The sequence below is a fragment of the Pongo pygmaeus genome, chromosome 11 (genome assembly GCF_028885625.2).
Source record: "Pongo pygmaeus isolate AG05252 chromosome 11, NHGRI_mPonPyg2-v2.0_pri, whole genome shotgun sequence".
Classification (NCBI taxonomy): domain Eukaryota; kingdom Metazoa; phylum Chordata; class Mammalia; order Primates; family Hominidae; genus Pongo; species Pongo pygmaeus.
Window position 1 is genome coordinate 39708999 of NC_072384.2, and position 13916 is coordinate 39722914.

Below are 13916 nucleotides of genomic sequence, written 5' to 3' on the forward strand. Positions count from 1 at the left end.
AACTCTAGCAAAAGTCTTATTTCACATAGGAAAGTCTGCCCTAAATATCCCTTCTAGCCATATTTATGGTTTCTTAATTTTAGCTATTCTCTAATAGGCTTTTCTTTAATATTTCCATTTTCATCTTCATATTATATGGAGAATGAATTCATTATTTAAATCATTTATCAGACCATTATTTAAAATGAGTTAGTGTAATTATTTGTATTTTTAATCCCCTCAAGAAGGTATAGTTCTCAGAATATACAAGGTTCATGTATTTAATTAAAATATATTTTTACCCATTCAGAATTGTCCAACAGTGTTATGGGACATCTGTGTGCATGCTGAAGTTAATGTGACTAAAGACTGATATTAGCCGGGTCTGGTGGCTCACGCCAGTAATCCCACCACTTTGGGAGGCTGAGGTGGGTGGATCACAAGGTCAGGAGACTGAGACCAGCTGGCCAACATGGTGAAACCCCGTCTCTACTAAAAATACAAAAATTAGCTGGGAGTGGTGGCCGGTGCCTACAATCCCAGCTACTCTGGAGGCTGAGGCAGGAGAATCGCTTGAACCTGGAAGGCAGAGGTCAGTGAGCCAAGATCAGCCTGGGCAACAGAATGAGACCCTGTCTCCAAAAAAAAAAAAAAAAAAAAAAAAAAGGTGTTTATGGTAGGGAAGAATAAACAGTAAAGTTCTCGATTAAAGTTCTAGTGATGCTTAAATTAATTTTTTCTGAGACTGCTTGTCTTCAGTTTCATCACAGGTAGATGTCAGTGAATGATTGATAATGGACTGAAATAATACACAGTAAAAATAATACTTTTCTACATTTTAGTTTCATTTTTTGATTTCATGAATGTGATTGGAATCCATCTAGTATCTTTTTATAGGAATATCATCAACACATAGAATATGTAAGAAAGTAAACTTCCTTCAATATGGAAGAGTAATATGTATGACTCATGAATTCTATAATAAATCTTCACTGCTGTAGATTAATTTTTGTGACATAGCTACTGTCTAAATATGACATATTGCATACTTTGGAAGTACAATGCAGTTAAATACCTTAGGCAACTGAAGAGTGTTCCCAATGAAAACATTCATTAAGCAACTGAAGTACATTTTAATGGCAACGCAACCGAATGAAAGGTACTTTTGAGTGTGTGCTAGACTTTTATTCCCGTGTAACTAACTGGACCAAGACTTAATAATCAGAATGGAAATAATCCATGTTGGAAATCATTAGTGAATAATTCTTCAGTTAAATACAAATTTTTAGCTCACACGTAATCAAACTAAATATTTTGTTCCTCAAGTAATGTATAGAGATGTACCATGCCTGACCAGATCCTGAGAAATAATAAGCAAGTGGTCATTGTTTTACTGGTTTCTGCTCAATTATTAATTTGCTATTTGAAGTCATGTTAGAAGATATGTTTTTTTGCATTTTCATGTAGAATTATGAGTAATATGAACCACGAATTACCCAGTTTTTTGCTGCTGCTCCTATAGTTCAAAACAGTTGACTGAGAAGGGTTAAAAACATAAAAACATGATTCTCTCTCCTCTACCAATGTGCTACAATAAAGAAGTAGCTAAAACAAAAACCTGTTCCTGATAACATTAGTTTTAGACTTAAAAACATTAATATTGATAATCACAGAAAAGAAGAAAACAATGAGTATGTAATCCAATTTAATCAACAATATTGTTTTTCAGATTCAGAAGCAGTAAAAAGTTCTCAAAAGTGTCATATATTGCATTACTGGTCTAGGTTTGTCTAAGACCCACTTTTATCAGCTCTGGCCATATTTTGTACTATTGGATGGAATCACATCTTGATAAAAATTATATAACAAAGTTTATAGATGAGTGGAATTTATACTCCCAAAATCCACAAATCGATACTTTTGATTTTTTATTAAGCCCTTTATTAACTTTTTAATTTAGAAGACTATCTCTTTTATTAAAGGAATCAACTAACTTTTCCTGTTATAGAGATGAGAATCAAGTTTATGAAAAAAGTTCATGTCTATCTTTAAAATATCATATCTTCTTTTGCTCTGTAATAAAGAACCAATAATAAAATGGAAACAAAATCAATTCTCAAGAAACTCATTTTTATCTGAACAGGGGAAGATGAATATTTGGAACCAAGTCACTAGGAGCACAGAAAATTTGAAATAAAACGCCATACTTGTTTTAATTAAGTATAATACAATCACAATTTGAACAGTTTATAAAAGATACAGACATAGGCGCACTAAGTTTTAGTGACACAGGATAATGGAGCTAATTATGTAGTCATTTTCTGTGTATCTCCCTTGATACCAAGACTACTTTATATTTTAGGGATTTTAAAATTTCACTCTTGTCAAACTCTAAAATTTTCTAAGATCTACTAGTTCCCCTATTTCCATTGTAGGCTGGAAGAAAATGAAAGAAAAAAAAAGAAAATGAAGAAAACAAAATATTATGTGAAATGACCATAGTACTAAGAGGCAGGACTTGGAGAGAACAATAAATTTAAATCACTATTTTTCCGAAATAGAGAAAAAGATTATATGCATTCTGTTTTAATGGAAAGCCAAAATTTTTAAGATAGTAATAACCATCAAGTGTGAATTACCATATTCTTGATTTAAGAGGTGATAAAGGAGCCAAAAAGACTGGATACATACTATTATGTCAAATTTATTTTAAAAAATTGTTAGAAGTATTTTTTGAGTTAGATTCCCTACTTGGAGTTTCAGATTAGAAACTACATTAAAGTCATGTTTTCATACACACACACAAACACACTTATTTTTCATACATGCACACACACACACATCTATTTATGACAGTGATGGTAAACTAAATTCAAATAACAGCAAAATAATCCTAACATTCATATCCACTTTGTTTAACTAGAGACATTATGTTGGCCAACAAATTTGCTTAATGAATCAAACAATTATGAGTGGTCTGGGACCAGTATGTAGTTATTTCTTAGAAATTGCTGCAATTTGGGGGAGATAGGAGTCAATGTAAATAAGCTTTTAAATATCAAGGAATGTAGTTTGAAATCAAACTCATGTAATACTACATACTCTCCTTACTGGTTGCAAAGCTGGAAAGTATCCTTGTCTGACACAGCATTCATTAACCCTACATACTCATGGGTACCTCCCCTGTACCACACACTGCCAGGTACTACGTATGGAGCAAACAACAAAAGAGTTCATGTTCCTTATACCTCAAAATAATAACCATTTATGACAAATCCATAGCCAATATCACACTGAATAGGCAAATGCTGGAAGCATTTCCCTTGAAAACTGGCACAGACAAAGATGCCCTCTCTCACCACTCCTATTCCACACAGAATTGGAATTTCTTGCCAGGGCAATCAGGCAAGAGAAAGAAATAAAGTGTATTCAAATAGGAGGAGAGAAATTCATAATGTTTCTGTTTGCAGACGACATGATCCTATATATCCTATATCTAGAAAACTCCGTCTTCTCAGCTCAAAAGCTTCTTAAGCTGGTAAGCAATTTCAGGAAAGTCTTAGGATACCAAATCATTATGCGAAAATCACAAGCATTCCTATACACCAACAATAGACAAGCAGAGAGCCAAATCATAAATGAACTCCCATTCACAGTTGCTACAAAGACAATAAAATACTTAGAAATACAGCTAACAAGGGAGGTGAAGGGACCGGTTCAAGGACAACTACAAACCACTGCTCAAGGGAACCAGAGAAAACACAAGATGAAAAAAACCTACCATGCTCATGGATAGAAAGAATCAATATTGTGAAAATGGCCATACTGCCCAAAGTAATTTATACATTCAATACTATTCCCATTAAACTACCATTGACATCCTTCACCAAATTAGGGAAAAAAAAAAAAAAACTACTTTAAAATTCATATGGGCTGGGCTCCCACCTATAATCCCAGAAGTGTGAGAGGCTGAGGCGGGTTGATCACTTGAGATCTGGAGTTCAAGACCAGCCTGGCCAACATGGTGAAACCCTGTCTCTACTAAAAATACAAAAATTAGCTGGGCATGGTGGTGGGTGCCTGTAATCCCAGCTACTTGGGAGGCTGAGGCAGAAGAATTGCTTGAACCTGGGAGGCAGAGGCTGCCGTGAACCAGGATAGCATCACTGAACTCCAGCCTGGATGACAGAGCGAGACTCTGTCTCAAAAATAATAATAATAATATGGAGCCAAAAAAGAGCCCGTATAGCTAAGATAATCCTAAGCAGAAAGAACAAAGCTGGAGGCATCACATTACCTGACTTCAAACTATACTACAAGGCTATAGTAACCAAAAGCTATGGTACTGGTACAGACGCATAGACCAATGGAACAGAATAGAGAGCTCAGAAATAAGACTGCACATTTACAACCATCTGATTTTCAGCAAACCTGACAAAAACAAGCAATGAGGAAAGGAGTCTGTATTTAACAAATGGTGCTAGGAGAACTGGCTAGCCATATGCAGAAAATTGAAACTGGACCCCTTCCTTACACCTTATACAAAAATTAACTCAATGTAGATTTAAGACTTAAATGTAAAACCCAAATCTATAAAATTCCTAGAAGAAAATCTCGGAAATACCATGCAGGTCATAGGAAAAGGCAAAGATTTCATGATGAAGATGCCAAAAGCAATTGTAACAAGAAAAAATTGACAAATAGGATCTAGTTTAACTAAAGTGCTTCTGCACAGCAAAATAAACTATCAGAGTGAACAGACAACCTACAGAATGGTAGACAATTTTTGCAATCCACCCATCTGACAAAAGTCTAAATTCAGAATGTACAAGGAACTTAAACAAATTTACATGAAAAAACAACCCCAGTAAAAAGTGTGCAAAGGACAAGAACAGACACTTTTCAAAAGAAGACATGCCTTTGGCCAACAAACATGAAAAAAAGCTCAGCATCACTGATTATTAGAGAAATAATCTAATAGTACTTCATACTATTAGATAGTACTACAATAGTATTTCATACTATTTGGCCCAGCAATCCCATTGCTGGGTATATTCCCAAAAGAATATAAATAATTCTATTGTAAAGATACACACATGCGTATGTTCATTGTAGCACTGTTCACAATAGCAAAGACACAGAATCAACCCAAATGCCCACCAATGATAGACTGCATAAAGAAAATGTGGTACATATACATCATGGAGTACTATACAGCCATAAAAAGGAATGAGATCATGTCCTTTGCAGGGACGTGGATGCAGCTTGAAGCCATTATCCTCAGCAAAATATTTCTTGTTCCTGCTGTCATGGAACACATTGCTCACCTGCCACACACTTGATTGAAACAACATATTTTTATTGTGTCTTATATGGTGCCCAATAACAATAATAATCGGTATGTCATTTGAAGGCACATATTATTCGAATCACTCCTTAAAATTATACAATGGCTCAATATTGGCTAAAAAGTTATGTTGAAGCCCTTTGGCATTTAAGGTCTTCTCTTCTCACATATTATGTCACCCAACCTGTGCCCTTCTACGTGTGCCATGATTCTTGACATCAGCAGAGCATCCATATGCTCTACATTGGAGCCCCTGGGTCAGAGGACTATATTATTTCATGTATCTGGCATTTTTAAAGTTAGTTATAACTATATATATATATATATATATATATATATATAAAATTTTAAAAGGGTGTTTCGCTCTTGTCGCTCAGGCGGGAGTGTGATGGTGGGATCTCGCCTCACTGCAACATCCGCCTCCTGGGTTCAAGCAATTCTTATGCCTTAGCCCCTCAAGTAGCTGGGATTACAGGTACATACCACCACGCCTGGCTTATTTTTTGTATTTTTAGTAGAGACAGGGTTTTCCCATGTTGGGCAGGCTGGTCTCAAACTCCTGACCTCAGGTGATCCGCCCTCCTTGGCCTCCCAAAGTGCTGGGATAACAGGCATGAGCCACCACACCCAGCCAATCTTTTGACTTTCTATTGATAAAGCCAAGGTTTGAAGGTAGTAAATTCATTTCTGAGGTCTCACAGCTAATAAATAATCCCTTGAGATTCAAAACCAGGTGTATCTGACTCCAATGAAGAGCTTTTTAAAAATTTCCTCATGATGGATTACCTGTCTATCCCTGAAGTACTTATTCAAATGTCACTTTCACACAGTTTTTCTTTATTGAAGATTATCTTTCTCACCTTTGAACTCTGTTATTATAAAACATGACAATGACAATTCTCACCTTTTGTAAAAACTACAATTCTGCATATGCCTCATTTTTTTTTTCTTTCTCTAATGTAAACTTTGTGAGAAAAAGGACTGTGTTGTGTTTATCACTAAGTTACCCATAAGAGTTGTTGAGCAGAATGGGTAATACATGGAAAGTGTCAGATCCATGCATCCGTCACTAGGCCAAGTGTTGAAGACACTGTGGTGCCTATGCAGATCTCCTTTACTAAACAGGAGTATCCAATTCCTCACTGGTGCTTTTGCAGTGAGGACTCACACATACCCTCCTTGTCCAGATAATTTTGCTTAACTGATTGCAGAAGCTTTGCTTGGAACATCACAGCCCCAAGGCCAATTAATGATTGATGGGGCATATCAAAAGCAGATCCCCTTGCCTGTCATAAATTTATGCTCCAAATAGTGGCTCAAGCCAAGACTAGCCTCGACCTGAAACACAGTTTACTGGCCTCCTTCCCCTTCTCTCCCTCTGTCTTTTACAGCTTTCTTCTGCATACAACTTCCTTCATAAATGACTTTTACAAGAATCCTCATTTTAGGCACTTTCCTAAGTACCGTGCTACAGGTAATTCCATAAACTGCTGCCAGTGTCATTCTTTAAAATAAAAACATGTTATATATACTATTAATAATGATTATGTAAAATAACACCAAAGAAGTATTTTAAAAATAAAAACTGTGTTTGAGATTATGCCACTTACCTTGAAGTATTCTTCAAATAGCTCTCTTCGAAGCTAGAATAGAATCCAGTTTTGCATTTGAGTCACCTTGCCATCCTCATATCTTCCATTCTCTTGAATTGTTTCTATGCTTCTAGGCATACTCACCTGCTTTCTGTTTTCATGCTAAGCTAATTCCTTACTCACAACTTACTATTCTATTTTCTTAAAAAGCTCTTTCCTCACATATTCACATCACTTGCTGCCTCTCTTTAGTTAGGTCTCTCTTTCAATATCCCCCTTCTACAGATGACTTCTCTGATCATCATAACTAAAATAGTACCTCCATTGACAGCCCATCTATTACTATGCTTTTCTGTATAGCATGTATAACGATGTGACAGTATATATAAATACATATTCTATCTTCTATAGGAAAACAGATTTCATGAGGGTTAGAACTTGCTTCACATTGTTTCTTCAGCATTTGGAGCAATTTCTGGCACATGGTAGACAATCAATGGGCATATTTGTTAATGAGCATGGGATGAAAACAGATTTATGTAAATAGACTAAATTTCAAATATTGCTTCTCCCCATAAAGAGTAAAAACAATCTAAATGAATGGAAAGGTATAAAACACATTAAAGATTAATAAGAATATAAGCACTAAATATAAATAAACTACAAAAATATTACAATGCATAATTATTAAATAATATGTACTACAAACAATGCATTATGTCCTTTCTGTGGAGGTATAGTCAGTGGAGGGTAGGTGGCACAGAGCCCCTGAGGCTCCTGTAGTCTAAAAATGTTTTATTGAAGAAGTGCCAAAGTTAGATGTACAAGATGGGAAAGACATAACTAGGTAGACAAAGGTTGGAAGGACATTCTAGATGGGGGAGCTGGGAGAAAAATGGCATGGGAGAAAGATGGTGAAGACAGAAAAGATCTGAACTCCTGAGCAGTCCTGAGAACACAGATGCTTTGGAGTAGTAGCTTAGATGGCAAAGTGGCCAGGGAGATTAAAGCCATATTGAAAAGAACTCTGAATGAAAAGGCAAAAAAAAAATCACCAAACCTGTCTTTTACATAAGGTATTTATATTTAGCCACCTATTCATTTCATCTCTCATTCTCTAGGAATATTTCCAAATATCCCAACTTCATTAACATATATCTGTAAAAATACGCTAATGTAAATGTATTGCTATAAACTGTCAAAATTTCATGCCTGTGAAATCTGACTAATAGCCTTACAACTTAGGCAAGTTTCAAATAATATTCCTGTAATATAACTGACAGTATAAGGAGCTGATTTTCAAGTTGACAAAATAGGAAATGAAATGTAAATAACTTCATAAAATCATACTCTAAATGGTTTTCTCCACTTGTAAAAATATTTATATTGCCAACAACACTAGAAATAACTGTTAACAGTAATATACTTGTCATTCTGCTTCATACTTTAGCGTGTGTCAGAAATCATACCTGTAGGTCTTTGTAAGTTCTTTTGTACTAAAATCCTTCTCAGTGTACCGTCCATGGCTGCTTCTTCTATATGGGAGTGATCCCCAACAACAGTCCAGTACATCATCCTGAGGAGAGTGGGTCAGGGAGGTTAGCCTGGTGATGGTGCTGCTACAACCCGACTCTGCTCCACAAAGCAGTGGCTCCTCAGACCACGTGCCTCAGAGTCACCCCAGTCTCTTAAAAAAGTAGATTCCCAGGTCCAACTCAAAACACACAGACTGAGAACCTCCAATAAATGGCCTGGGGATTCAATATTTTAAAGAAAGTCTTGCCTACACACATTAATATTTGAGAACAATTGTATATTATGATGTGCTCATTATTTAATATCCAAAATTCAGTTTTGAAAATTTCATTAAAACTCAGAGAAAAAATATTTCCACCACATGAAACTCCCCTTTTGTTTTAACAGAATAGCCATTTTATTATGATGCTGTATGAACATGCTATTTTTTTTTTATAGAGAAGTAACTATTTTCCCAAACAGAAATTATTCTTTAATTCGGAAGACTGCATAATTCTAATAATTAAGTATAAGTTGTCTCTTTTTACTCAGGAGTTATCAATCCACTTTATGGATGATTAAGATTTTTAGTTAACATTTTTCTATTTCCTTTTTGGCCATTGCTTGTAGGTTTACATCTCTAACTAAAAGAAGGAAATGTCTGTAACACACTCTTTAAATTTGTGTGTGTGTGTATGTGTGTGTGTGCGTATACCTTCATCTTTTATTACCATAGAGAAAAATGTTAGTACTCTATATGTAATGTGTTTGATATTATGTTTAATATGTTAATAATTCAATTTTAGATTAAAAACATCACACCAGGCTCATTATTCTGCAATACACACACCATATAACCATGCACAGACACACATACAGACACACAGGTATACTGAATGCATAATACAGGAATATTTTAGAAAAAAAAATTTGTATCATCATTTGGTGTGAATAGGGCATGCTTTTTTACAGAAGAAATAGTACAAGGATATTTAAAAGCATGTGACACTATTACACATTGAACACTCATTACAGAGACAAAATCTATAGAGCATAATTTCTAAAAAGGATATTCATTATCAAGAAATAGAAATACTAAGCCATTAACCTACCCTCTTTTAGGATTTACAGCAATAGCATAGGGTTCTCCAGCCATATTTGTTAAGAGTCTGGTGCAGTTGGGGCCATTCAGCTGCCCTACATTGATAGAGTACCTCAGACTGGTCCAGTGAGTAGTGTAGTAACTGAACCAATGCATTCTAGAATGATCAGTCCAGTAAATGTTTCCAGCCACCCAGTCAACTGCAATGTCCCTGGGCCTTTTAAATTCAGGACACTACAAGGAAACAAAACAACACACCATGGTATTTTCAAAAGGAAATTAGCGGAGTTTTCTTTATCTTTACGTTGAAGTTATGGAGGAATTGTAAGAACATAGTCATGAATTAATTGCTATATAGATGTCAAAAATATACTTAATGCTATTTTCAATCTTTGCAGATGTTTATCTGCATGAATCGTAATTATACAGATCACTGGAGTTTAACCAGATTGCACTTGTTTAACCATTACTCTGCTGAAATATTTCCAGAACCATAGGAGGTTCACCTGTGACTTCTTGCAGTCAATATTTTCCTTAGAGTAACCATAATTCTGATATTTAACACCACAGATTAGTGGTGTAAAATGTAAAAAAGAATCATAGTCTTTCATTCTGGAAATCTTTTGTTCAACATCATGACTATGAAATGTATCCTTATTTTGTATATATCAATTTTTAATCTTTTCATTGCTCAGTAGTATTTGTTTACTGTTTTGATGATAATCCACTTGGCTTGGTTGCAGTTGTAGGCCATTACAACTAAAGTTATGGATAGTTTAGTACTTTTTTTTTTTGATGGATATAAACACTCAATTTCTTTGGGTATTTACGAAGGAATAGAATTAGTCTCTTCAAGTTTATGCACACTTAGCTTGATAGGATACTGCTAGAAAAATTTTTCAAAGAGTTTGTAGCAATTTACAATCTTTTCAGCAATGTAAGAAAAACTCAGATGCTCTACACCCTCACCACACATAATTTTGTTCTACAATTGAAAAAATGATTAGTATGGCTAGACACATTTAGGTAAGGAAATACTATATATATATATTTATTATTATTATTATTATTATACTTTAGGTTTTATGGTACATGTGCGCAATGTGCAGGTGAGTTACATATGTATACATGTGCCACGCTGGTGCGCTGCACCCACTAACTCGTCATCTGGCATTAGGTATATCTCCCAATGCTATCCCTCCCCCCCTCCCCCCACCCCACAACAGTCCCCAAAGTGTGATGTTCCCTTTCCTGTGTCCATGTGTTCTCATTGTTCAATTCCCACCTATGAGTGAGAATATGCAGTGTTTGGTTTTTTGTTCTTGCGATAGTTTACTGAGAATGATGGAAAATACTGTATTTTAACATCTTTTGAGGAAAGTCACAATATGTTATTTATCTTACATTTGATAGGTTGGATTATCTTAACATTCTGTTTTGCTGTATTACTGTGAGACAAAGGTAGCAGAATTCATTGAGACTGGACAGCAAGAAAAATAACTTATTTTCTGTGCCCTTCAATTAACTTGATCACTTTGAGCAGGAACTAGTGTAGTAATTAATTTGACATGGCCAAGTTTATTGTGCATAACCAAAAGTGAGAAGGTATTCCCAGGGGTATTATGGCAAGAGTAGAAACAATTATTTGAAGGTGATTACAACTAGATGTGTAATCAATACGTAACAGCATCTTTAAGACCTGAGAAGCAGTGGAAATATGAGTTTTTAACACATGAAACCTTCTTGTGTGGGTTCGGAGGAACCAATATTATCAATCAGTGGACTTAGATTAAAAGAAAAGAAACTGAACATCTCAAAAAGAACATGGGATGCCAAGAAACAGGAATTGCAAATCACTGTCTGCTGCATGATTACTGGGATCTCAAGGAAAATACGGCTTACATTAAACACAGAATCCATAGACAATTTCTAATGCCGTTTATGATCAGTTCTTTGACCTATTGGACTTTAAAACTGAAATTATGAAATTTTATTACCCTATTTCTCAACTTTAACAATAAATGTTATCTATATACCCAGTGATATCTCAGTTATCTGAATTAAATGTGAAGCACTCTGCAATACAGTATACTCTAGAAATGTCATATAAATAATGTTCATAGATGTTTAGAATATAAATATTTGTCCTAGCCAAACCAAAAAATCATTTTCGAATGCTCCAGTATCATTTAAGCTAACCGTATTTTTATTTTCAACTTGTCATCATTTAAAAGTAAATATATCACCAAATGGCATGTGCATGTCAGTGTGAATCATAAATCTACAAACATGAAAGACAATGGGAAAAATCACCATTATAAGCTGTTATAAGCCTGCTGAAGCATATGTGTAATTTTCTAACACTTATGACACAAACCTTTATGACACAAAACTTATAATGCCCTTTGTCTGATTGAGCATAGAAAAAGTATCTATTTTCTGTTTGTGAGATGTAAATGTTTACACCTTATTTTCAATCCTCATGGTATCCCTGGTAAAATATGTCATATTCCATGCAAGTTCCATTTTTGTTGAATTTAGGATTTTCATTTCATTCAATTCATTCTCAAAAAATTCTGATTATCTTTCAACTTTAGACTTCTAAACCTGGACTGATGCCAATTAATAACCCAGTTTCCTAATGTTCATAGAACATTCAGAAGTTTGATTTAGTGATACTTTTTCAGGTAAATAGGCTGGTGAAGATTTTACTAAGGGTGAATTGTAGAAGGATAAATTTAGGTCACATTTCTAGGGTAAAGAACATAGATTAGAAAAAGGAAAACTTACTTTTCATGATAAGTACAAGATATATTGATGACTTGCAGAGCCATTTAATATATACATTTATTCTCCTCCTTCTGGAACAAGGAATCCCTAATGTCATTCAAGTAACAACTAAAGTAGTTAGAATATGGCGTAAAAAATAGGCACATGCAATTAATTCGACCTAAGTTTATGATATCATAAATGACAAGATGATTCTCAGAGAATAATGGCAGAGGGTGAAGATGTTACCAGGTGTTCATCCTCAATGACTGACAGTAAACTAAATACTTATTTATTCTCGACACTGAAGAGAGAATAACAAAACAAAAGACAATAATGAGGAAGAGGGAAGAAAGGAGCAGAGGAGGAAGAAGACAACACTATCAGAAGGTGACAACATATTAACCTACTCTCAACCTATGGCCAAATTAGGAAATCACCCTTTGTACTGAGCTACACAGAAATGAAATAATCTCTACCATTCACATCTTGACCAGGATTCTGAATAGTATTAACCATATAAAAAGGAGTCTGATATTGAATGGATGTTCACTGGAGGATGAAAGGCAGAAAGCCCTGTTGGATCTTCATATTATGATCACACAATTTATTTAAGGAGAGTTACCAAAATCAATCAGGTAAACACAAAAAAATGGAAAAACACAGGAAAAGTACACTGACATTCTGAGAGTGAAAATTAAGATTGACATGGGAAAACAGAACAGGAGAACTAAACTACTTGCCTTTAAAAATCATGAAGCAAAACAAGCATACCAGACTGGAAAGAGGAAAATATGAAAATTTCCTTTGCCCCATTGACTAGCTCACTAGACAGGCACACCCATGAAATAGAGACACTAATTAAATGTGTCCTGTTTGAGAGACTGCAGAAGCATGCAGCTTCCCTGACAACAAAAGGGCATTTCTCATCTTGTTGCGCAGAGTGGAAGACACATTTTGACTGCTTTCTTCAGACAGACGATTTCTTTTCTAACAAGCTCTCTAAATACACAACCAGTTTTGAGACCCGAGGCATCCTTCTTTGTAGGAATGCATTAGTCAAATGAATGAAACCCTTACATCTTACAAAAAAAAGTGACAGCTTGATTGTAACAAAATTAGAGGTTACTAGTTTAAATTACTAATCCTTTATAGGTGTAGATTGTAAGGTATCTGTCACAATTCCAGCTTCAATAAACTGAAGATATAAGTCACTGAAGACATTTGTTTTAAAACAGGAAAAAGGAGAAACCTGTGACAGGGGAGTTCAAGCATTTGAGCCATGAAAATACTGCTGTCTGTTTTAACAGATTTCTTACAGTTAGCAATATACTTTAAGAAAATTTAGTTTACACAGGATACATTGAGGTGATATCACGTATTTATTTGTGATTTTTTTCATCTTGGTGTACATCTAAGAATAGAAAATTTGAGTCATTTTATTAAAGTTAGTTATCTCCCAGTGGAATTGTATCAAAACAAAGATGTAGAACCACTCTCAAGAAATTGTGTGTGTGTGTGTGTCTCTGTAGGATATTTTACTAAATGAAAAGACTATTTACATTTTGCTCCTCAAAATATGAATCAGATTCACTTCCAATGAGTGGATGTA

General features: G+C 34.8%; 1 protein-coding gene across 1 annotated transcript in view; it reads right to left on the reverse strand.

Annotated features, from left to right (window-relative positions):
* Nucleotides 1-13916, reverse strand: part of LRP1B (LDL receptor related protein 1B) — a 1896287-nt gene that overhangs the window by 93200 nt on the left and 1789171 nt on the right. Inside the window, exons 78-79 of the mRNA XM_054478394.2 lie at nucleotides 9546-9769; nucleotides 8388-8494 (exon numbers count right to left, since the gene is read on the reverse strand). Of these exons, the coding sequence (XP_054334369.1) occupies nucleotides 8388-8494; nucleotides 9546-9769 (331 nt within the window). The remainder of the gene's footprint in view (nucleotides 1-8387; nucleotides 8495-9545; nucleotides 9770-13916) is intronic.